This window comes from Danio aesculapii, chromosome 14 (assembly GCF_903798145.1).
Source record: "Danio aesculapii chromosome 14, fDanAes4.1, whole genome shotgun sequence".
Classification (NCBI taxonomy): Eukaryota; Metazoa; Chordata; class Actinopteri; order Cypriniformes; family Danionidae; genus Danio; species Danio aesculapii.
The window spans coordinates 28,146,145-28,170,301 of NC_079448.1; the positions used below are offsets into that span (position 1 = coordinate 28,146,145).

At 37.0% G+C, this 24,157-nt stretch overlaps 1 protein-coding gene across 2 annotated transcripts in view; it reads right to left on the minus strand.

Annotated features, from left to right (window-relative positions):
* fat2 (FAT atypical cadherin 2) overlaps positions 1-24,157 on the minus strand; it is a 78,621-nt gene that overhangs the window by 45,198 nt on the left and 9,266 nt on the right. For both annotated transcript variants that reach the window (XM_056471894.1, XM_056471893.1), the window contains exons 4-13: positions 22,795-22,853; positions 20,899-21,210; positions 17,898-18,108; positions 12,432-12,571; positions 11,974-12,249; positions 11,418-11,628; positions 7,150-11,190; positions 5,550-5,746; positions 5,067-5,220; positions 4,351-4,584 (exon numbers count right to left, since the gene is read on the minus strand). In XM_056471894.1, coding sequence (XP_056327869.1) covers positions 4,351-4,584; positions 5,067-5,220; positions 5,550-5,746; positions 7,150-11,190; positions 11,418-11,628; positions 11,974-12,249; positions 12,432-12,571; positions 17,898-18,108; positions 20,899-21,210; positions 22,795-22,853 — 5,835 coding nt within the window. The remainder of the gene's footprint in view (positions 1-4,350; positions 4,585-5,066; positions 5,221-5,549; positions 5,747-7,149; positions 11,191-11,417; positions 11,629-11,973; positions 12,250-12,431; positions 12,572-17,897; positions 18,109-20,898; positions 21,211-22,794; positions 22,854-24,157) is intronic.

Consider the following 24,157-nt stretch of genomic DNA (forward strand, 5'->3'; position numbering starts at 1 on the left):
ATCCTAAACTTATAATGGTCTTTACACAATTGCAAGTCTACATCTCAAAATTCTGACTTTTCTTCTCCCAATTGTGTGTTTATGTGATGAAATTTCAGGTTATAAGTTATTGGATATAAAGGCATACATCTCCCAATTCCTACTTTTTCCTCAGATTTTAGATTTCATATCTCACAGTTTTAATGTATGCAAGACATAAGCTGTTGCCTATTTAGGGTTCATTTGAGAAATTGTAAAATCGTGAGAAATAAAGTCGATTTATTTGTAAACAGATCTACGGTGACCAAGAGAGCTTAACATGGTGCACTTTAAGAAAACACCTGCAATGACAAAAAAGATGCCAGCAAATTTAGAAAAGATCTTCATCCATTTGACAGCACAGATGCTGCAAATCCTCACAACGCATACATATCAAAAAACGCGTTGCCTTTCCCCACAACACAAACAATTTATGAAAACATGCTGCATTTTTTCACAGTGCAAACAATTTATGAAAACACTTTGCATTTTCAAACAACGCAAACAATTTATGAAAACATGCAGCATTTTTTCACAACACAAACAATTTATGAAAACATGCTGCATTTTCAAACAACGCAAACAATTTATGAAAACATGCTGCATTTTCAAACAACGCAAACAATTTATGAAAACATGCTGCATTTTTTCACAGCGCAAACAATTTATGAAAACATGCTGCATTTTTACACAGCGCAAACAATTTATGAAAACATGCTGCATTTTTTCACAACGCAAACAATTTATGAAAACATGCTGCATTTTTTCACAACGCAAACAATTTATGAAAACATGCTGCATTTTTTCACAGCACAAACAATTTATGAAAACATGCTGCATTTTCAAACAACGCAAACAATTTATGAAAACATGCTGCATTTTTTCACAACGCAAACAATTTATGAAAACATGCTGCATTTTTTCACAACGCAAACAATTTATGAAAACATGCTGCATTTTTTCACAGCACAAACAATTTATGAAAACATGCTGCATTTTCAAACAACGCAAACAATTTATGAAAACATGCTGCATTTTTTCACAGCACAAACAATTTATGAAAACATGCTGCATTTTCAAACAACGCAAACAATTTATGAAAACATACAGCATTTTTTCACAGCGCAAACAATTTATGAAAACATGCTGCATTTTTTCACAGCACAAACAATTTATGAAAACATGCTGCATTTTTTCACAGCGCAAACAATTTATGACAACATGCTGCATTTTTTCACAGCGCAAACAATTTATGAAAACATGCTGTATTTTCTCACAGCGCAAACAATTTATGAAAACATGCTGCATTTTTTCACAGCGCAAACAATTTATGAAAACATGCTGTATTTTCTCACAGCGCAAACAATTTATGAAAACATGCTGCATTTTTTCACAGCGCAAACAATTTATGAAAACATGCTGTATTTTCTCACAGCGCAAACAATTTATGAAAACATGCTGCATTTTCAAACAACGCAAACAATTTATGAAAACATGCTGCATTTTTTCACAGCGCAAACAATTTATGAAAACATGCTGCATTTTTACACAGCGCAAACAATTTATGAAAACATGCTGCATTTTTTCACAACGCAAACAATTTATGAAAACATGCTGCATTTTTTCACAACGCAAACAATTTATGAAAACATGCTGCATTTTTTCACAGCACAAACAATTTATGAAAACATGCTGCATTTTCAAACAACGCAAACAATTTATGAAAACATGCTGCATTTTTTCACAACGCAAACAATTTATGAAAACATGCTGCATTTTTTCACAACGCAAACAATTTATGAAAACATGCTGCATTTTTTCACAGCACAAACAATTTATGAAAACATGCTGCATTTTCAAACAACGCAAACAATTTATGAAAACATGCTGCATTTTTTCACAGCACAAACAATTTATGAAAACATGCTGCATTTTCAAACAACGCAAACAATTTATGAAAACATACAGCATTTTTTCACAGCGCAAACAATTTATGAAAACATGCTGCATTTTTTCACAGCACAAACAATTTATGAAAACATGCTGCATTTTTTCACAGCGCAAACAATTTATGACAACATGCTGCATTTTTTCACAGCGCAAACAATTTATGAAAACATGCTGTATTTTCTCACAGCGCAAACAATTTATGAAAACATGCTGCATTTTTTCACAGCGCAAACAATTTATGAAAACATGCTGTATTTTCTCACAGCGCAAACAATTTATGAAAACATGCTGCATTTTTTCACAGCGCAAACAATTTATGAAAACATGCTGTATTTTCTCACAGCGCAAACAATTTATGAAAACATGCTGCATTTTTTCACAGCGCAAACAATTTATGAAAACATGCTGCATTTTTTCACAGCACAAACAATTTATGAAAACATGCTGCATTTTTTCACAGCGCAAACAATTTATGAAAACATGCTGCATTTTTTCACAGCGCAAACAATTTATGAAAACATGCTGTATTTTCTCACAGCGCAAACAATTTATGAAAACATGCTGCATTTATTTCACAACACAATTTATGAAAACATGCAGCATTTATTTCACAACACAAACAATTTATAAAAATATGCTGCATTTTTTCACAGCGCAAACAATTTATGAAAACATGCTGCATTTTTTCACAGCGCAAACAATTTATGAAAACATGCTGCATTTTTTCACAGCGCAAACAATTCATGAAAACATGCTGCATTTTCTCACAACGCAAACAAATTAATAAAACGCACTTCCTTTTTTCACAATGCAAACAATTTATGAAAACACGCTACATTTTCACAAAACGCAAACAAATTGATAAAATACAATGCCTTTCCTCACAACACAAACAATTTATGGAAACAGGCTGCATTTTGTCACAGCACAGACATTTGACGAAAACACCCTGCATTTTCTCACTACACTTGCAAAAACATCAGAACACAACGGGAATGTTTCAAGTGGACCCAAAAACGTGACAGACACTGCTGTGCAGTGACTATTATTCAGTGAAGTAGTAGGTGATCTTTGAAAAGTGAGTTTTTTATTTGTTTATTTGAATAATTACGATTCCTGTGTCTTTACTATTTATTAACCTAAATAACCATAACCTAAATAGTGTACTGTAATGTGAGGTAAACATTGTAATATGTACACCCCACATTTTAGGGTGCTTTTGAAACATTTCTGTTGTGTTCCGTGCTATTTGAAAGTGTTGTGAGAAGGCAGTGCGTTTTATTAATTTGTTTGTGTTGTGAGAATAATGCAGCACGTTTTTTAAAAATGTGTTTGCGTTGTGAGGATTTGCAGCATGTGTGCTGTCAAAGGGATGAAGATCTTTTCTTAATTTGCTGGCGTATTTTGTAATTTCATTTGTTTTTTTTTTTAACTGCTGTACATTAAGCTCTCTCGGCCACCATAGAAATCTTTTTTTTCTCAATTTTCTTAATGCATTTAAATACAGTAAATCAATTTAAGGACCAGGTTTAATATTAAACAAGGCACATTAGCATGAGAGTGCAATCCTAAAATGAAAAATTCTGCAAGTAATTTATTGACAATGTGTGACTTAAATGAAATTAATTTTCAAAATGTCTAACACAAAGCATAAACCAGTGAAAATTAGGTCCAAAGACACAGAGCTGATCATGATAACTAACAGACAGGTGCAAAAAGCGGACATAGGCATGTTTATTTGGGTGTTAGAAAATGTGGCAAATACTGGTACACTGACTATTGCAAACCTTAGTAATCATAGTCATGTACTGTAAACACTCTCCTCCCACCATCAGTGCTTCGTAAATCCTGAGAGTAGATTTTTACCCAAAGAGAAGGTTTGCTGTGGCACTGTTTTCAAGACGTGGTTACAGTCTTGAGCCTCGATAGCAATATTAAGTCGTAAAAAATAATTTTTGAATATTTAAATACACTAATGACTTGTAAACCATTTAATTTTCACATTATGAGATTTAAAAAAAAACATTGTGTTCCTTGCACATTTGCACAATATGCTTTGAGACAACAATATCACTAAATCACTCGTTGAAGACATTAAATAAAGGTCAAAGTAGCTCAAATTCACATGAATCCCTGTAATGGCAACTGCATGTTCATACACATTTTCAGGTGTGGTCTGTCCCTCCCTAATCATGTTTCTCTGTCACAGATTCAATCCCTCATTCAATGCTGCATACCTTTAGATTTACAACCTTCATGTTACAGGTCAAGTAAAAAATCTGGGGGGCTTTCAGTGTTTTCTAAGTGGATAAGCCATAAATAGCCTTTGCCTTTTTTTTTTGGCTTTAGCTCAGACATTCGTGAAGAGAAACATTGCCATACCTGTGTCTGGGTCTTTGGCATAGATGACAGCAATAGGCGTCCTAATGGTTGTGTTGTCAAACACTGTGACTTCATAATGGCTTGTGGAAAACTGTGGCGGGTTGTCATTCATATCTTGCACCATAAGTGTGACGTCGGCCTGGCAGGAGCGGCCACCTCCATCAGTCACTTTAACAACTAGGTCATACTCTGTTTCTCGCTCCCGGTCCAACACTGCGAGGGTGAATAGCTCTCCTAAAAGAGAGGAAGGGAAAAAAATACAAGGCATTATTAAAAATGACAATAACAGGGGAGGATTAGACAGTGTGTTGTAACATGTACGGTATCTGAGACGAGCCTTGACTAGTTATTTGTTTGATAACTGAGTGCGACGGATTGTTGTCTCAGAGGTAGTGGCTTAATTTCGTCAAAATGGCTGCAAAAACAAAGAAAGTTGCTGTTTCAGGAACTTCTGAACGACTGAGCTGGACACAATCCTTTGTTTTTCCAACTTTGCCCAAAGCATTTCATGCATAATGTTTCTTGTAACCCAATATAACTGTCTTAAAAGATGTGACACTTAGATAGGATGCCCTGGAATAGAGCACATTGCATATCATAAATCACACTCTCATTGTTTAGCAGGAATTCCAGAAGTTCTGAGAAAGAAAGTTGTCTCTTATCTTCTTTGTTGAAGTTTTAAACAAGGAAGGCTACTAGAAATGTTTTAAAGTTACCTGTTTTAGGGTCAAGATGGAACTTGTCTGCATTAGGCCCATGAAGAGTGAATGACACCTGACCATTTGTTCCAATGTCCGGATCAGAAGCAGAGATCTTCAGGATGAACATGCCTGATGGAGAATTCTCCATGACTGCTTCAGTGTACAGCAACTGTGGAAAAAGGGTAAAAGTTACAAAATAAATATTTACCGCGTGGGTCTAATTTACTAATCTAATAGTTTGCCACCAATCAACATTAAAATCAACTTTCTGTTGTATTTTCTGAACAAGCAAAACACTTTTACAATTCCAAGCATGTTCTAGCATGAATGATTCGAATATGTTCAGTAAATGAATTTTAAAAATGCATTTCTTTCTTTTTTTCCCCAAACAGTCCTTGATACTATGTCCTCATTTAGTTTTTCTTACATTTATTTGTATGTTTGTTTGTTTTCATTCATGTCTGTGCAGAGGCCCCTAGTGAATAAGTGCATACTTACTTGCTCACACAAAGGACTGTTGTCATTGAGGTCAAGAACATGGACCTCCACATTGGCAGAGGTTTGAAACCTTCCATCTGTGGCTATTATTTTTAGAGTGTATTTGTCTTTCTCCTCTCTATCAAGGGGACTTTTGGAAATCACTGTCCACTCCTCTCCTGCAGCTGTGACTGAAAACTGGCCCAGCGGGTCCCCATCTTTAGAGATTGAAACACCAAAAGTATTTGTTTAAAACCAAAATACACAACTTAACCAGTGCAAAATTGTTTATACAACAGTCAAAGAAGAAATAAAATCTTAAAGCTGAACTATAAAACCAGACTGCACAGAAGAATATCATATGTCAGTTTCTTTAAAGGTCCTATGAAATTAAAATAAAGTTTTTTAGATGTTAGTATTGTTAGATGTTAGAATATCTATAAGCTAGTGTGCTACAAAACAGTGACAAAATTTGCATTTAGAAGATATAACTGATATATATATGTAAAGCGTGTAGTTTGTCACTAAATGGATCAACATTATTTTCACGTCACCTCATACTACAGTTTCTCATCAAATCATAACCAATCAAATGCTCTCTTGAATCTGACATGCCCCGCCCCCTTCAAGACGCTTCTCATTTGATTTGATGCACTTGAGCTCACCCACAACAATTGCAGAGTAGTGACAAAAACAAAACACTTTTGACTGTTTTTTAAAAAGAGGAGGTGCTACACGTTGTCCCGCCCTCTCTTCATGTTTCAGTTGAGATTATGTCAATCATTGAATAAAAATGCATATATCAAAGCACTCACGGGACCTTTAACAATAAAACTGTATTAATGGTAGAGGAGTGAACCTACACTGGTCTCACGGTTCGGTTTAGTTACAATTATCATGCCATCGATTCGTTTCAATTCGATATCTCGGTGCTTCAAAGTGCACTGACGATGCTTTCCATACACAATTTTTAAATTTTACTTCACAGCACAACAATTCTTGTATTAAAATGTATAAATATATTTATATTCATATATTATTTGTAAAAAAAATTGTCCTTTAATACAAACAGTCAGAACTTTAAAAACTCAAGTACATGCACAGAACAACATGAGTATTTATAGCAGATAAACAAATGTAAATATCCCACTCGCTTTCTGAACCTTGTCGAGTGAATTCTTACACCCCTATGATTCATCACGCACACAAAAGAAAGGGCTATGATTGGCTCTAACGATCTGGTGCTGTTCACCGATGATAAACACTGATAAATAGCAGAGGCTATCACAGCTGATCCATGATAGACGCAGAGGAGAAAACTTGCACTGCAGACACGCATTTGTGTCTGGATCAACAAGTATCGCTGTAACAGCCGAGAGGAGAGGAGAATATACCTCACCCAGCAGCTCACTCGCATTCGCCTCCCTCACCATAGTAAGTTACCCCAATATAGCGCATTTGAGATAAATGACATCAGTACGTAATAACCGGTTAGGATCTATTATTGAACTGATACCAAATTGTCCGTGTCTGCATCGTGGTGCACTGCAGAAACAATTAATTTTGACACCCCTAATTAATGGCCATTGGGCATAAATTGAAGTACAATATTTGTACGTACCTGTTATGTAACATACAATCTGTCTATTTTCTGCAGACACGTCTTTATCAGCAGTTGTCAGAATGACGATGTTCTCTCCAGGCCTGCTGTTCTCTAGGATGGACCCTTGGTAAAGCTCTTCTGTAAACTGTGGTGGGTTGTCATTTTCATCTGTAAGAGTCACCTCAACTAGGACCGAAGCTGACTGTTTGAGTGTGTCACCATGATCAGTGGCCACCACGAAAAATCTGTGAAGCTGTTTGATCTCTGAATCAGCCTCCTTTAGAGTAGTAATCCAGCCAGTTTGCGAATCAATGGCAAACATGTCACCAATGTCATCTGACTCTGGCTCAAGTGTATATGAAACTTCTCCATTGATGTTTGTGTCTGCATCATTTGCAGTAACTTGAATGACTGTAGTACCAGAGGGCAAATTCTCAGCCAGGAAGGCCTTATAGGTGTCAGCTTCAAACATAGGCTTATTGTCATTAACATCTTGAACCTCTATGTGAACCGACACAAGAGATGCTACATTGGTGCCATTGTGATTTCCTTGAGCGATTACATCAATCTTGTACATTTTGGTTTTCTCATGGTCAATATTGTTCTGCAAAACAACTGTGCCGCCATCTTTGTCAATAGCAAAAGAAAGTTCTTTGTTACTGTCTAAAGTGTTCCCATTGACCAAGCTGTAGATCAGCGGCATGTCAGCGTCTGCTTTAACCGTGCCTATCTCATATCCTATAGGGAGGTCCTCTGATGCTGAGAATGAGTACAATGGCTCTGTAAACCGGGGCAGTGTGATCTCCGGTGGGACCACCTTGACCTGCACTGGCACAGAGGAGTTGTAAAAAGGAACGCCTCCATCTCGAGCCTTGACTTTGAAGTTGAAAATTTTATTCTCCAAACCAACCAGACTCTCTTTGACACTGACTACTCCAGTAAATGGGTTGACTTCGATAATATCTTCAGTAACCTCGTCTGCTTCTTCTACCGTATAAGTGACATCAGCATTTTTACCTTCATCTGCATCATAAGCCATTATTTGAATCACTGGTGAGCCTTTGTTCACTGTGGACTGAATGGAAATATCATACTCAGAGGCTTTAAACTGAGGAACATTATCATTCTCATCTGTTAGAATAATCTTCACTGTGCAAAACCCCACTCTTCCTCCTCCATCCTTAGCCATGACCTTAATAGCAATTACTCTCTGTGATGGATTTTCTCTGTCTAGAGGTTGAGAAGTCACAATTTGTCCATCTTCATTGATGGCAAACTTCTCATCGGCAAGCTTGTTAATGATGGTGTAGTCGACACTACCGTATGGCCCATCGTCTGGGTCAATAGCGGCCAGTCGGATCACACGAGTTCCTACTTCTGCATTCTCTGCCAGATCTGCCTCGTAAATGTTCTGGGTAAAATAGGGGCTGTATTTGTTGCCGTTTGTCATGTCAATGTTAACGGGGGCAGTCTTCTGAAACACACCGTCTGAAACTGCAACTGTGAGGTTATAAAATGGATCCAAGTTTCTCTTGCACACATTAGAGAATGAGATGAGTCCAGATGATTCATTAATAGAGAAATATCGGCCTTCATTGCCTGACAGGATCTTATATTGAAGGTCATCCTTACTATCGGGGTCTGATGCTTGAACTTTGATAACAATGTTTCCGCAAGTGGCCATTTCATCAAGAGATGCCCGATAAGATGGCTCACTAAAATCTGGAGGGTTGTCATTAACATCTATGACGTTCACAATAATGTGAGCCTCACCACTCAGTGGTGGTACCCCTTTATCTGTGGCTTTCACTTTTAGAGTAAACTGCTGTGTACTTTCATAGTCCAATACTTGTGTAGTCACCAAAATGCCGCTTAGAGGGTCAATTTCGAAAAAATTTGTCTCTTTGTCAATCAGTTGGTAAGTTGCCTCTGCATTCTTGTCTGCATCTCTATCAACAGCTGAGACTTGTAAAACAGATGTGCCTATTGGAAGGCCCTCAAACACATCTGCAACATAAGAAAGACTCTGGAAGACTGGGGAATTGTCGTTTATATCTTCCACGTCAATCTCTACTTTGGCTTCAGCAAATGTACCAGTCACGGAATCTGTGGCACGAACAGTCAAAATATGCTTTGTTTCACTCTCAAAGTCTAGGAAATCAGTGACACTTAAGACCCCAGTTTTGAAATCGATGTTAAATAACCTCGAGGCATTGTCTTCCTCTAGATTGTAGATAAGGCGGTATCCTTCTGGATTTCTTGCCTGCACATGCAGGATTGTTGTAAAAGGAGTAATATTCTCAGGTAATTTCAACGGGTAGTACATGCTTTGAAATATTGGATGAGAACGATTTTGCACTTGGATGTATATTGTCCCAACGGCTGACAGACTCGGCTGACCATCATCTGATACCAGTACAGTGAGAACATATTTATTCATAGACTCAAAGTCTAAGGGTCTTTGTAGTGATACATCCCCAAGATAAAGGTCGATTCTAAAGAGGCTAAAATCATCCTCTAGGGAAAAGATTATAGATCCATTCTCACCAAAATCATTGTCGGTTGCTAGCACTTGAAAGAGTACATCCCCTGGTTCAGTTTCATCCGATATCATCAGCGTTTTGGGCAAATTTAATATTTCCGGTACATTGTCGTTTACATCATCTATATAGACTTTAACATGAGTGACATCAACACGTGGTGGACTCCTAAAGTCTCGGACCTCCACAGCGACATCATACACATCCTGCTCTTCGCGGTCAAACGGAACACCGGTGGTGTGAAGGACTCCAGATGATGGAATCACTGCAAATTTCCCATGTGGGTTCAAGACGGTGTACTGCAAGGGCTCATTCAGGTAAGTACCTGTTGCTCTAAGGACGGCTAAAATTTTCACAGATGTAGAGTTCTCCAGAACAGTTGCTACATGTGCTCTGTTCTCAAATTTCAGACTAGATTTTGTTGCATTGGTGATATTCAGTTTCACTAGGGTAGTGTCTTTATATAACCCATCGAATGCAGTGATCTTTAGCTCATTATGAGACTGTAATTCAGATGAATCATTCACTAAAATTATTCCAGTTGACTGAACTATTTTAAATGCATTTTTAGTACTGCTCTCCAAAATCATGTAGGTCACTGCTGAATCGGCATCATTAGCTGTCACTTGGATTACTTTCATGTCTTTATAAACTGGCAGAGTGAGGGCAATTTCATATACAGGTAAAACAAATTTGGGAGGACAATCATTAAAGTCCAAAACACGAATGATTACTTTGCAAGGCTTGGAAGCACTCAACGATGGCTCACCAGAATCCCACACCTGAACACTGAAGAAAAATTCAGGCGTTGCCTCAAAGTCAATCAAAGACTTTAAGGAGATGGTTCCCATGCTCGGATCTATTTTAAACACTTCATGAGCTGCAGGCTCAAGGATCTGATAGGCCAGAAGAGCATTTGTGTCTTTGTCCGCATCTGATGCCTTGATAACTAAAGGCGTGTTGTTCTCCCCAGTCACCATGCTGTTCACAGGCGCAGACTCACTAATCTGCCCATAGTACACATCCTGATGAAAAACAGGAGCATTGTCGTTTGCATCTATCACATAAACATACACTACAGCATCAGATGAGACTCCTGCTGTATTTGTAGCACTTATTTGCAGATGGTAGGTGCTGTGCTGCTCAAAATCGAGTGCATTTTGGACTGACAGCAGTCCGGAGTTGATGTTGATGTAGAATGTCCCATTGGGGTCGCCTTCATTGATTCTGTACAGCACTGAGGATGGGCATCTGGCAGAGACAGATAGCACAGGCGAGCCAGGAGGCATGGCCTCACTTATCTCAGTGATGTATTCTTTGGAGGAGAACCTGGGTGGTGTGAATTCAGACAGCTTTATAGTGATCGTAACAGGGCAAAGGGCACTACGCTGGGGAAAGCCCTGATCTGTGGCTTTTACGGTGAGGTGATACTGCTCCTGCGGAAGTCTGTCTAATGCATCAGATACACGAATGCTTCCTGTCCCTTGGTCGATTTTAAAAGCACCATCCACATTCCCACCTGGACAAAAAAAGAGAGATTGTTTACTCAAAGAGAATTTTGTGTTAAATGTCAAAAATGGATTAAATGTGATTATCATTTTTTAATTGCCACCCAAGAGTATTTACAAATGCCGCATTGAAATTAAGTTTTAAGGCAAGCCTTTCTTCATTTACATCTGTGCTTTCCATATACGCTAAAGATTAGTTAAAATGCAAAGGTAACAGTGCTCCAGGCAAAAGACTTACCAGAGTGAAACGAATAAACAATATCTGCATTGCTCCCTGTATCCTTATCCAAGGCTTTAACTCTTAGCACTTCAGTGCCAGTGAGTGCTAGATTACTTATGGTGCCCTCATAATGAGTATCCAGAAATGATGGAATGTGGTCATTACAGTCCTCCACATGAACGACAACCTTCGCAAAGTTCTTTTTTATTGGGATCTTATCATCTCGTACCTGGAAAGATAAAGTACATGGGTCAACCTGTGTGGTATATGAGATAACATCTGAACACAAATGTTTTCTTTTGCCCTTTTAGAAATGTTATTGAGGTCAGGACTTTTCAGGAATGTCGATTTATGGTCTTGTGCTCTGACCCCTTCTATCCCATTATGTGAGGGAGTCAAGTTAAATAATCACATTCCAGTAGGACTAATGACTACGCATTTTCACGCCCAATTAATCAAAGAATCACATTTTGTGACTTGCATGCAATTACAACAGATTGCACTGGCTGTTGTTACAATTTACATAAGACCTTGGGATGAGAGTCCAGTTGAGTCAAGTCAAGTGTCACTTTACCATCACAATCAGAGTATGAGTGGAGATGGTCTCGTAGTCAAGCTCCTCTTTCAAGACAAGCACGCCACTCCTTTGGTCCAGGTGAAAGTACTTGAGGCTTTCCGGATTGAGGCTGTTGTGGATGCTGTAAAAGAGTCCACTACTAGCATCTGCATCATTGGCACTGATGTGAAGGATCTCCTTCCACGGGGATGTGTCCTCTGGCACTCTAACCTCATAGAGGCTCTTCAGGAACATGGGCCGATGCTCATTTATATCCACGACTTGAATGTAGGCCTAGTAAAAAAGACAAACCACTTCTCTTTCAGCTGTTCATTGCCTTTAAGTAGGACATATTAAAATGCTGACCTGGTAACAATGGTAAATCTTTCATCTCGCATTAAGTTGCAGAGGTGCATTGCAATGAATTTATTGACTCTGTGATCAATGTGTGACGGATTTGGCATGTGTGCTCATACCTGAGTGGTTATGGTCTGAAATCCATCTGTGACTCTGACTGTTAAGTTGTAATGAGATTTTCTGCCTGCATTCAGACGTCTAGCTTTCACAATGCTGCCGGTGTTCTTTTCAATGTAGAAGTCCTGCTCTTCATCACCACCTAAAATACAATATCAGCTGTTGGTTAGACAAGCAGAGGACACTCTACAGTTTAACAAATATTGCTGCTGTCGGACAACATAATGTATTTTTAAAGAGGCTTTTTTATAAGAATAGTGCCTATTTTTAAATATTTATAATTTCTGAGCATCAGATGCAGTGTATCGGCAACCATCAGCCTGTCTGAGCAAACCAAGAAAAGTGACAGTTGACGTTCCGCCACAAGATGGTGCATAATAACTCCTTAGAGGTGAAAAAACTGCATTTTCTCAGTGTAAATTTCAAACTACAGCAGAACAAATGATTATAAATGAGGTAAGTGAAATTCTGAGTTGATCTCTCTCTTTTGTATGCTGCAGTGCTGTATGTATACCACAGAAACTGGCAGTGTTTGCTTTGCTTTGGCTTTTTCAGGTTAATTATTGTGAAACCCCGATTGCATCAGAGAAATACTGGTAAATTTCTGCAGACTGATGGCATTTCACGCTGATCAGCCTTATAATCATAAAATGTCAGCAAAATCGACAGTTTTTGAATCACAGATATTTTGCTAGAGATTCAATCAAATACTAGCTCTAAAGTGACGTTTGTGAACTGGCAACGGTTTCTGCTGTTCTGACATCAGCTGCAGATGTGAATGAGTGGCGGAAGAAAGTAGTTCCTCGTACAAAAGTTTTTTTTGAGACTGTCCATGTTTGATTTTCTTCTTTTTTTTCGAACTGTTGTAAAAAACACAATATCACATGAGTAGCAGTCCTACCAGTGCTGATATACAGCCTTATCACACTGCTACTCATGTGGTATTGCTCATATATTTAGTTGTAGCGTAGTTAGTCTCTATAGTTCTCATTAATGGACATGCATTAAAATTATGTTCATGGTATTTTGACGCATAGTCATTTGTCATTTTGTTAGCTGGTCAATTAAACATGATTCATGTTTTTTTTTTGTCATTTAATATTATATTATATTAAGTCATGCATTTCAAAATTACATAATTACAATAATCTATAACAATAATAGCTTATTAAAATGCTTGCTTTGCTGTTTTTTTTTTCGTGTTTTGACCTCAAATTAAATAGGTGTATACAGACAAGTGCTTTTAATTAGTAATTTATGTAATCTCGTAGATTCTGAAGCACTTCATTAAGATTAAAAAACATGATCTAAATCATATTGTGCATTTCTGATTGCTTAGATCAATATTAATTAGTATTTTAATATAATATTACTAAGATTAAAACATTAAATTGTTTTTTATTTTTTTATTTTTGATTCAATGAAACATTTGCTGTGCAATATGTATATAAAACAAAAACCAATGGGCAAGAATAACCTAACACACCTCCCAAATTTTACCATCAACAATTCAGGATGAAGCTTTGACAGTGAACCCGTATGCATTAATACAGAGCTGAGTGAGTAACGTGAAGTGTTATGACAGTAAGATTCAGAACTCCATGTACAATCCTCTACAATCCTTCCGCAGAATAAGTAGACAAGCAACACGCACACACACACAAAAGCCTTAATGAAATGCACCACTATATCGAAAACTTCACATTTCTAACACCCACATGAGTCTTTTTTGCGATGCCCAGCCAGGTACAATAATGACAGAAAACAAGACCACATTACAAGGGCACTCCTGCCATGCTGTTCATAAATCAGCACTATTGTTTAAGGGAAAACATTTGGCACACTTATAAAAGACCAGACGTCTTACTCAGTGGGGGCAAATTCATGCCTGTTTTAACAGATGGTGTTTATTAAGAATTCCACCTATTCAAGGCTTTCTGGTCCCATTTTAATGTAGCTATATTCTCAAGTGACTCTTCATTATGTTTGTGTCCAAACTTTACAAAGCAAACGAGTTTATCATCTTCTTTTTCGAAGATCAACAAGTACTGGCCTTGATGTAGGCCTTGAGATGCATTCTGAGAAAAAAAAAAAACAGTCAGGAGATCTTTTAATGACTACATAATTGGCTTCACAAGTGCTGAAAAAGTAGCTGCATTGAAAGAAGTATTTTAATTATGTAAAATTGGGGTTATGGTTAAAGCTAAACCAACTTAGAAATGATTTAAAGAAATATTTGAATTTCTAATGAACACTACATGAGGATTATGAAGCATATTATATGATGATTATATAAGAATATTATTCCCTATTTTGGCTCTGCTGATTATGTAATATATTTAATGTTTCAATGAACAAGTGAACAATCCAAGTGCATTTAATAAAGAAATAATCATGCAGATAACAGAAATAGAATGGTATAACCAAAAGACCAATAACCAACTAACTAACAAACAAACAAACAAACAAACAAACAAACAAACAAACAAACAAACAAACAAACAAACAAACAAACAAACAAACAAACAAACAAACAAACAACTAAGATAAGCTAAGGGACCATAACACATGAGCAACATACCACACAAACACAAATGGGTGCAGGGTGTATAAATAGTCCAAATAATCAATAGTGACAGGATTCAGCTGTGTGAGTGATCAGTGGAAGTGAGACCTGGTGTATGTGTAGTGGAATGAAGGGATTTGTAGTTCATGACTGAATTGTAGTTCACCAGCGATCTCTGCAGTCCTCGATCGCTGGTGAACATGACAAATTTATGGATTATAAAATTTTTGTGTATTTGTTTGTTTGTTTGTTTGTTTGTTAGTTTGGCAAATAAAAATATGTGTAGTTTAATTCTGAATTTTTAGTAGTGAATTTTTTTTCATATAATTTCTAGTCGCCTGTCTTCATTAGAAATAAGATAGTCTTCATTAGATAGAAATCTCTCCAAAAGTATATATGGAATAATACATTAAAGCAAGTGAAGGACATTAAAATGCATTTACGACCTAACATAAATTATGCATGACAAATTCCAGTAACATGCAGCCTATCTGAAATTTATGACACAGAATCCCATATCAAAGAATCTTTTTCATCGGACTGACCACAGTCTTCTGATTAAAATATAATGTGCTTGCATCTAACAAATCATGTTCGGTAGAATCACACAGAGATAACACAAGCTCTGCAGTCAACAGGTGAACTCTCATCCACGTGATTCACTTTCACTCCCTACAAATGCTTGTGATTTATTTGCACTGAAGCTCATTTCTCTCGCAGTGAGTCTGCAGGGCTGAAGGTAAGAATGTGGGGATCAGAGTGAAGGTCAGGTTCAGCCTTTAACTGCGGGCGAATGCGTGCTGCTTGCACGGACACAGAAAGAGACTGATGGCAGCTCCTCTGGTGCCCTGGCTTGTCATCTGAAGAAATGTGTCACTGCTAAGATCTGCCTCCTGGCACTGATTTTATCACAGAGAGGAAAGCTATAGCATCAAAGTGACAACAGAAACACCCCCCCCCCCCCCCCTACATACTCTACTGTACCATGTGTACACACCTTGTTTGAACCAAAATTTCTGATTTTTATAAAGAAAATATTAGTGTCTGAACAACCAGGAAGTAAAATGTCAAATAATCAAAACATATTTTATCAGCCAGGATTTTTACTGAGAGAGTTGGCAGAGAAGAGTGTAAGCAGGAGACAAAGCAATGATAAAAACAAAAAACTCTAAATAATAATGTTACTTGTGTTTTTTGTATTCTTAGATTCATCTGACAAGCACAAATCCAGCAAATGATATTATACTCAAATTCATAAATTCAAACTCGGATTTTTCAATAAAGAGAACCAAAATAATCTATATGAATTAAGCCACTTAATAGTATACTTTCTTAAGAGACAAACAGATTAAATGTAGACTTTTGTTCACATAATGTATAAATGATCAGTGAATTTTAAACATTAGCATGATGCATTAATACTAACTCGTTGGCTCTTTCGGTGCCACGTGACACCCAAGAATGAACCTCATTGGTTCTCACTCATCAACAAGACAAGCTTCAATGACCATCCAAATGTAAATGCTGTAAACATTGCTCACCGATCAATGTTCATATGTGAAAAAAAATATTCCTTAGGCTTAGTCCCTTTATTAATCAGGGGTTGCCACAGCGGAATGAACCGCTAACTTATCTAGCATATGTTTTACACGGCAGATGCCCTTCCAGCTGCAACCCAGTACTGGGAAACAGCCATACACACTTACTCATTCACACACATACACTACGGCCAATTTAGCTTATCCAATTCACCTATAGCGCATGTCTTTGGACTGTGGGGGAAACCAGAGCACTCAAACCAGTGACCTTCTTGCTGTGAGGCGCTAACAGTGCTAACCACTGAGTCGTGTCGTCCTTGATGAAAGGTAATTCAATTATATTAAATATATATATATATATTAGGGATGTCACAGTGGCGCAGTGGGTAGCACAATCGCCTCACAGCAAGAAGGTCACTGGTTTGAGTCCCGGCTGGACCAGTTGGCATTTCTGTGTGGAGTTTGCATATTCTCGCCGTGTTCGCGTGGGTGTCCTTCAAGTGCTTTGGTTTCCCCCAAGTCAAAAGACATGCGCTACAGGTGAATTGGGAAGGCTAAACTGTCCATAGTGTATGTGTGTGAATGAGAGTGTATGGGTGTTTCCCAGTGATGGGTTACAGCTGGATAGGCATCCACTGCATAAAACATATGCTGCATAAGTTGGCAGTTCATTCCACTGTGGCGACCCCAGATTGATAAAGGGACTAAGCCGAAAAGAAAATGAATGAATGAATAAATTTATTAGTTTTATACAGCTAACATATCTCTTCGGAAGGCTAGAACTTAGCTATTCAATGTCTCTTCAACTGTTCAAATCCCTTTATATTTGGTTGGTTTAACTGCTATGTACTTGCATTAAAAATAAATGCATGTGATCATAATGTACTGCAGAACACCTCTGTTGCTCTTGACGTGGGATATGGGTAGGGTTAGGGACAGGTTTGGTGGTATTTGAAGGTTTAAGGACGGGTCAAGGGATGGTCAACAGTGTAATTACAAATGTAACTGCAGAAATTAATTACAGGTGTAATTAGCAGATATTTAATAAAGCAGATATTTAATTAATCATAAGTACGGGGTAAAAACATGTATTTAGACAGGTACATTCTAACAAATGGTTAATTTCAGTGTTAGCACATATTAGTTAAGGCCACCTAACAAAAAATGCAACCAATCTCTCAAATTACAAAATAAAAAAGGTAGACTGAAATGTAACATATGTTGTATGCTTTTGGAACAACATAACACTGAATAAACGTGACCTATTTATCATTTTGGGGTCAACTAACCTCAATAAAACTTATTGCATGTATTCTTTCAAATTTACTATAAAGAGCAATAGTAAATAAAAGAGCCTCTCTTACCGATAATGTCGAACAAAAGTAGGTTTTTGGGGATTTCTGTACGGATTATTCCCACCATGTCAGTGACAGGATCAGTCTCCATCACCACATAGTTGAAGGGTGGCTCATCAAATGCCAGGACGTCCGAGCTGGGCTCAGGCTGAGGCAGCCATTCAACATGCAGACGTGCCTTGGACATTCTGGGAGGATTCCCTTGGTCTGTTGCTTGAATCTATGAAAATAAAACAGAAAACAGGACAACATTGTGAACTTTTTAACTTTTTTTGTCATTGATTACTCCATTTATTGGATATATCATACAGTGTTTGTTGGCGTAAATTGCGTTTACACATTCTGTCATTATGTATTATCCCTATTTTAAGCAAGTCAAAAGGTGATTGTGAGTTAACAATGAGTAAACATTAATTTTACTCTGAGCAATATTAATTAGCAGCATGCAGTTATTACAGTGTTGGGGTTTGGTTTAGGATTATAGCATGTACGTATGCACAATTTACTGTTACTAAGTACATAATTACTATGCTAAGTACATGTAACATAATACTAATCAAATAAAGTGCTGATGAATGCTTATAGCTACTTAAGTTTAACAATGCATTTTTTTGTTTGTTTGTTTACAATAGTTAATACAAATACAAGTTTTAATTCTTCATTAAAGTCTGCTCACATCCATTACATAATACACAGATACAGCTTTTGCTTTTAGTGATGTGTAGGTACAAGTAAATGATAGGATAAGTAAATAAACAAAAGTAAATCCTGGCCATTCGACTCATAAATTCTTCTTAGTGAATATAATACTACGCTAAAAAAAAATTTGCTTACATTTTGTTTGTTTAAACTGCTTATGTAAAATGAGCTTAAACAACCCAACTCAGATTTTGATTGATAGTTTCATTATTTTCTGTTCAATCCACTGAAATTTGATAAGTTAACTTAATCATTTTCTGTTGGGACAACCTACATGAACTGTGTGGTTGTGGAGCCCTAAATTTTTACAGTGTAAGTATTTAATTGGTAGTCAATTAAAGCTGATATATACTTCTGCTTCAAGCGCACGTGTATGCTCCTGCACCTGCAGCCTTAGCGCGTTCGCATAGCCCTCGCCGTAGCTGACGCCGACGCGCAACTCTCAAAAAAAATGTAACGCAACAACGCGTAGCGCAAGCCCTGAGATTGGTCATCTTGGTAGTGGTGTCGAGCGTGGGCGGTGCTGAGAGCCGCAATCCTGATGGAGCGATTGTTTACAAGTGTCAAGTCGCGTGAATGAGCTCCTGATGGAAACTTTTGTTTTGTATTTACTTTACTATCAAAGTCGTTGAACGTCCGCCGGTTCCCTACTCTGAATAAGCGAGTTTGAGCCATGTTTTGAGGCACTTGTAGCGTTCAGAAAAAAAAAAACACCCGCGAAGAAACTTCACACAGAGGAACATGCAAACCTACTGCTAGCTAGCGTTTCGGATGTGTTATTGCAGAGCAACACAACAACACGCAGAAGCAACCACTGTTGCCAGATTGGGCTGGTTTTGAATTTGATTGTGCAGATAAAAAATGTGACATCTACTGTAATTGGGTACTCTATGACATTTGACTTTTGACGTTAAAAAGTTTAACAAAGTTTCTTTCTTGACGTATTATTTTTGTCTGGTATATATTGTATAATATATAGACGAATTACCAACCTATGTCACACATGACGTCACACAGGTTCTGGGTTGCAAAAAGAGACCAGTTGGAATAGCAAACATGTCGTGTTGTGCAGTAGGATGCCAAATTCGAAAAACAGAAAACTTAACTTTTACCATACACCACACTGCTTTAATGCCAACTGCAGACGTCTTTGGTTAAAAGGGAGCTGAATGACGACCTAATTAAAAGTGCTGGATTTTTTAAATGCAGCAATGATTTCGCAAAAACAGTTACATATTGTTTATTAAACTGTGCACTTTAAAACGGCACTTTGAATATTCGGTCTGAAATAACCTGCAAGTATGACTTGAAAACAACATTAACACTGTTTATTTGACTGTGAACAATGTTGTACTTTGATAGTCATTGGCTGTTAATATGATTTCGCTATTTAGAGTTTGCAAATAATACTTTTATGAAATTATATTATTAAGAAAAAAGTCAGAATGTGCGAATATAAAACCAACTTTACCTCTATAAGTTCACATACCCTGCCACACAGGTGTAGGTCTAGATTGCTGTCAGAATGCAGTTGTTCAGTTGTTGTTTGTGATGATTACCCAGGCCTTGTATAGCTCCGTCTTTTTTTTCCTTATCTTTGGCTAAGCAGATCCTTGGTTTTTAGCACTACATAGTGTTGAATCTGGTAATCATGGAACATTATTTCTTGCACATGACCACACCGAACAAAATTGTTGGCATCTAAAGATGTATTGGCCTTTAACTTCTCTCTTGTAAAAACACTTGGAGCTTCAATGAGATAGTTGTATATTTGGGGCTGGATGCTTGGACATTTTGTCTTATCCAATATCCATTGGGAGAGTGCTATCGCAAATGGACCAGTCAGACGAACACCGCTCACTTTAAAGTTAATTTTGCAGAATCACTGTACTTATCACTGGGTGACAAGTTGTTATAATACGCTGAAAGCATTATGTAAATAATATATATAATATGTAATCAGTAAAACCTATTTCTAAGACAATAACAAACTGTCGGATGTCATTCCCTTTTAATCATGTGAATTACACTGCAAAAAATAATGAGCTACCAGTCTTTTTTCTGTCATTTTACAGATTATATTATTCTTATCAATAGATTGTTTCCAAATACTGTTAATCTGTGGAGTAAATTTGAAAATCATGTACTATAGACAACTGTAATTAACATACTATGTATTTTTTATGGTGTGATGTTAACAAATTCAATCTTATGGTAAAGTGTTACCAACTGACTTAAGTGTCTAAATCAAAATCCAATATTCTGATTCACTCTCATTCTAAAAGTTTACAGTCCTAATGTGTATGCTTACCGTCAGAATACTGTAGTTCCCCCGAACAAACTGTCCTCTAGCTGTCACCACCCCAGTGTCTGGATGGATATCAAACCGGCCTTCATTGTTGTCTTCTAGACTGTACGTGATCATGCCATTGGGCCCCACATCATCATCACGGGCCACCATCCTGTAAATGTCCTGAGGCTCAGCCGTGCTCTGCCGTTCAGGGAGTTTTATTTGGAAAAGCTTGTGACTGAACAGAGGGCTGTTATCATTCTCGTCCAGGACTTCAATGACCACGGTGGCAGTGGAGCTTAACGGAGGTTCCCCTTTATCTGATACCATGACCTAAACAACGGCAGGTGAGGGAAGCATCATGAATATCTTGTGCACCAAAATATTTCTTTTGCAGAGCTTTTAAATATTTGCTGCATGTATTATGAGATGTGAAAAATGTTTCATCAAGTTTTAATGCTCCTTTCAAATATGAAAGGTACTTTTAGTTCTTCAAGTGTAATAAAAAAACCCATGAAAATTTTAAATGGTAAAAACATTTATATTTTCAAATGGCAAAGCCTTTATATTGTAGTTCAGGGAATATAGTGTCAGAATTCACTGTATCCATTACCGCACCACATTCATTTTACTTTCCCTTTATTTTGCTTATAGGCAACACATTTAAAGAGCACTTTATAAATATTTTAAATGAAAAAATGTTTCAAAACATTTAAAACGTTTGCCAATTTAAAACAATTTTGAATGGTGTCCCAAATTTTAAAGTGTCCTCATGAACACATTTTCCATACAAAAATGATGCCATCGTCAAATGAATCATGACTCAAATCCTCACTGTAAATATCATCTGGGCATTAATAGTTTCTGCATGTGTGAGAGAGTGATTCAGGGATATTTTTTCATTAATTTATGCTCATGAATTGTATTATGGGACCTTGATCTCAGCTCTGTCTACTTTTAATGTTAAAAATTCAACTCTGCCGTTTAACAGAGTGACTTTTATTGACATTTTAGTAATTATTAGTAATTTATATATATATATATATATATATATATATATATATATATATATATATATATATATATATATATATATATATATATATATATACATACACACACACACACACACAGTTGAAGTCAGATTTATTAGCCCCCATGTTTATTTTTTCCTAGAAGATTTTATCCAACACATTTATAATCATAATAGTTTTAATAAATCATCTCTAATAACTGATTTATTTTATCTTTACCATGATGACAGTAAATAATATTTGACTAGATATTTTTCAGGACACTTCTATACAGCTTAAAGTGACACTTAAAGGCTTAACTAGGTTAATTAGGTTAACTAGGCAGGATAAGGTAATTAGGCAAGTTACTGTATAACGATGGTTTGTTCTGTAGACTCTCGAAAAAAAAATAGCTTAAAGAGGCTAATAATTTTGACCTTTAAAATGATTTTTTTTTTTTAAAAACGCTTTTTTTCTAGCCAAAATAAAACAAATAAGACTTTCTCCAGAAGAAAAAATATTATCAGACATACTGTGAAAATTTCTTTGCTCTGTTAAACATCATTTGGAAAAAATTGTAAAAAAATTTTTTACAAGAAACATGTAATTTACTGATCAACTACATGTTAAAAATACAATTATTGTTACAATATTAAATTGCAATACATGATTTTTGTAATTATGAACCACTGTAAACTGTTGCATGGTTAGCTTGAAAAAAATGTATATACAACATTTAGGCCATATTTTGCATCTGGTATGCATTTTTTTTTTGTTTGTACAACATCAAAGAGAGTAAAAACAAGTGTAATACACTTCAAAACACCGGGACAAATAAAGTAACAACACACTCTCAACACTGGAGTTCATGATCTAGTAAACAGAAGGGAGCAAATGAACCAACCTCAATGATATGCTCGGCTTTTTGTTCCCGGTCCAGAGAGGAGAGAGTGCTGATCACACCTAAACAAACATACAGAGGAAGAGCAGACAGACTGATCAATGCCACCTGCCTCAGATGGATGACACACCTGTTCATTCACCCCAGGCTGCTCATTTTACTTTCTCTTCCCACAAGTTTGTTTTTCAACTTTTATTTGTTTTGTTCCACTGTTTATACTAGGTCACCCTGTGGTATACAATCCGTGGGAACAACGGTTATTATTCAAGTCCGCATCAGTGAGGATTTGATGTGTACTACAAGACCAAAGTTCCCAGTTGCCAAGAAACTGGCAGAAAATGAGCCAAGGCTTAAGAGCCACTGCAGTCAAGACGTGTAAACGGCAATGTTGTGAATTAGTATAGAGGTTCTCTGACACCTTTTTACAAGTGAGTGTTAGAGGCTTGGTTAAGTGTGCTCTATGACTCAACAGCTGATTTTAGGCTCAGAGCGAACAAAATGCACAAGTGACAGCGGTTTACCGCCACTGCAATAAACACTTAAGTGTCATTTCAGCAAAAGAGGGCTGGCAGGGATCCACGGTGTCTATCAACCTGTGTAGCACTCAAAACAAACCCTGCTGGGCTTTTATGATGGCCTGCATTTAGGCAGGCGATCCTAAATACATGGTTTTGGCATTAATAGCCACCTGTAGAAAGACTGCCCTATCGTGCATGGGACAATGGGTAAACGCGTGGATTTAAACACGTCTTTAGTGCTTTAAGCATTCAAAATATTACCTTTTTGTCTCTTTTCTCATGTCTTAATCCCCCTTGCACATTGGCTTTTGATATTGTAAACTCTGTTCCCTACGCACCCAAGAATTATTTGTCTTACCTACTCACTCACTGTAAAAAAAATTGATCATATCCCATAAATGCTATGGTTTTGTGGTGCTAAGCTGTTAAGGCTGTTAGCTTAGTCACAGTGTTCATGCTTGTGATTAGTCATCTCAGGCTGTCCTGTCCTGACATGGAGCGCCAAAAAAAAAACTCCAGAGAACTTTAGTCCCTTTAGCCTTAAGGGAAGAAGGTTATGCCGCATTGAAGTGAGATTTGTTGCTGTCTCTGCAGCTGATTTGGCTCTTGAGATGCGGCATTGATTGTATTACACTTTCATAATCATTTAGCATTCTCCTTGATCCTCGTGGACTATACAGTATTCGCACACAGTATTAATAGAGAGCTGGGTTCACACTAGTTAATTTTTGCCTCAAGCATCCAATCAAATCCTTTATCATTTTAAACACATCTAAGTGAAAGCACATCTAATTTTTTTGGACCCGTCTAAAACATCATTTTTCAGCGATAGATCCTTCATATAATGC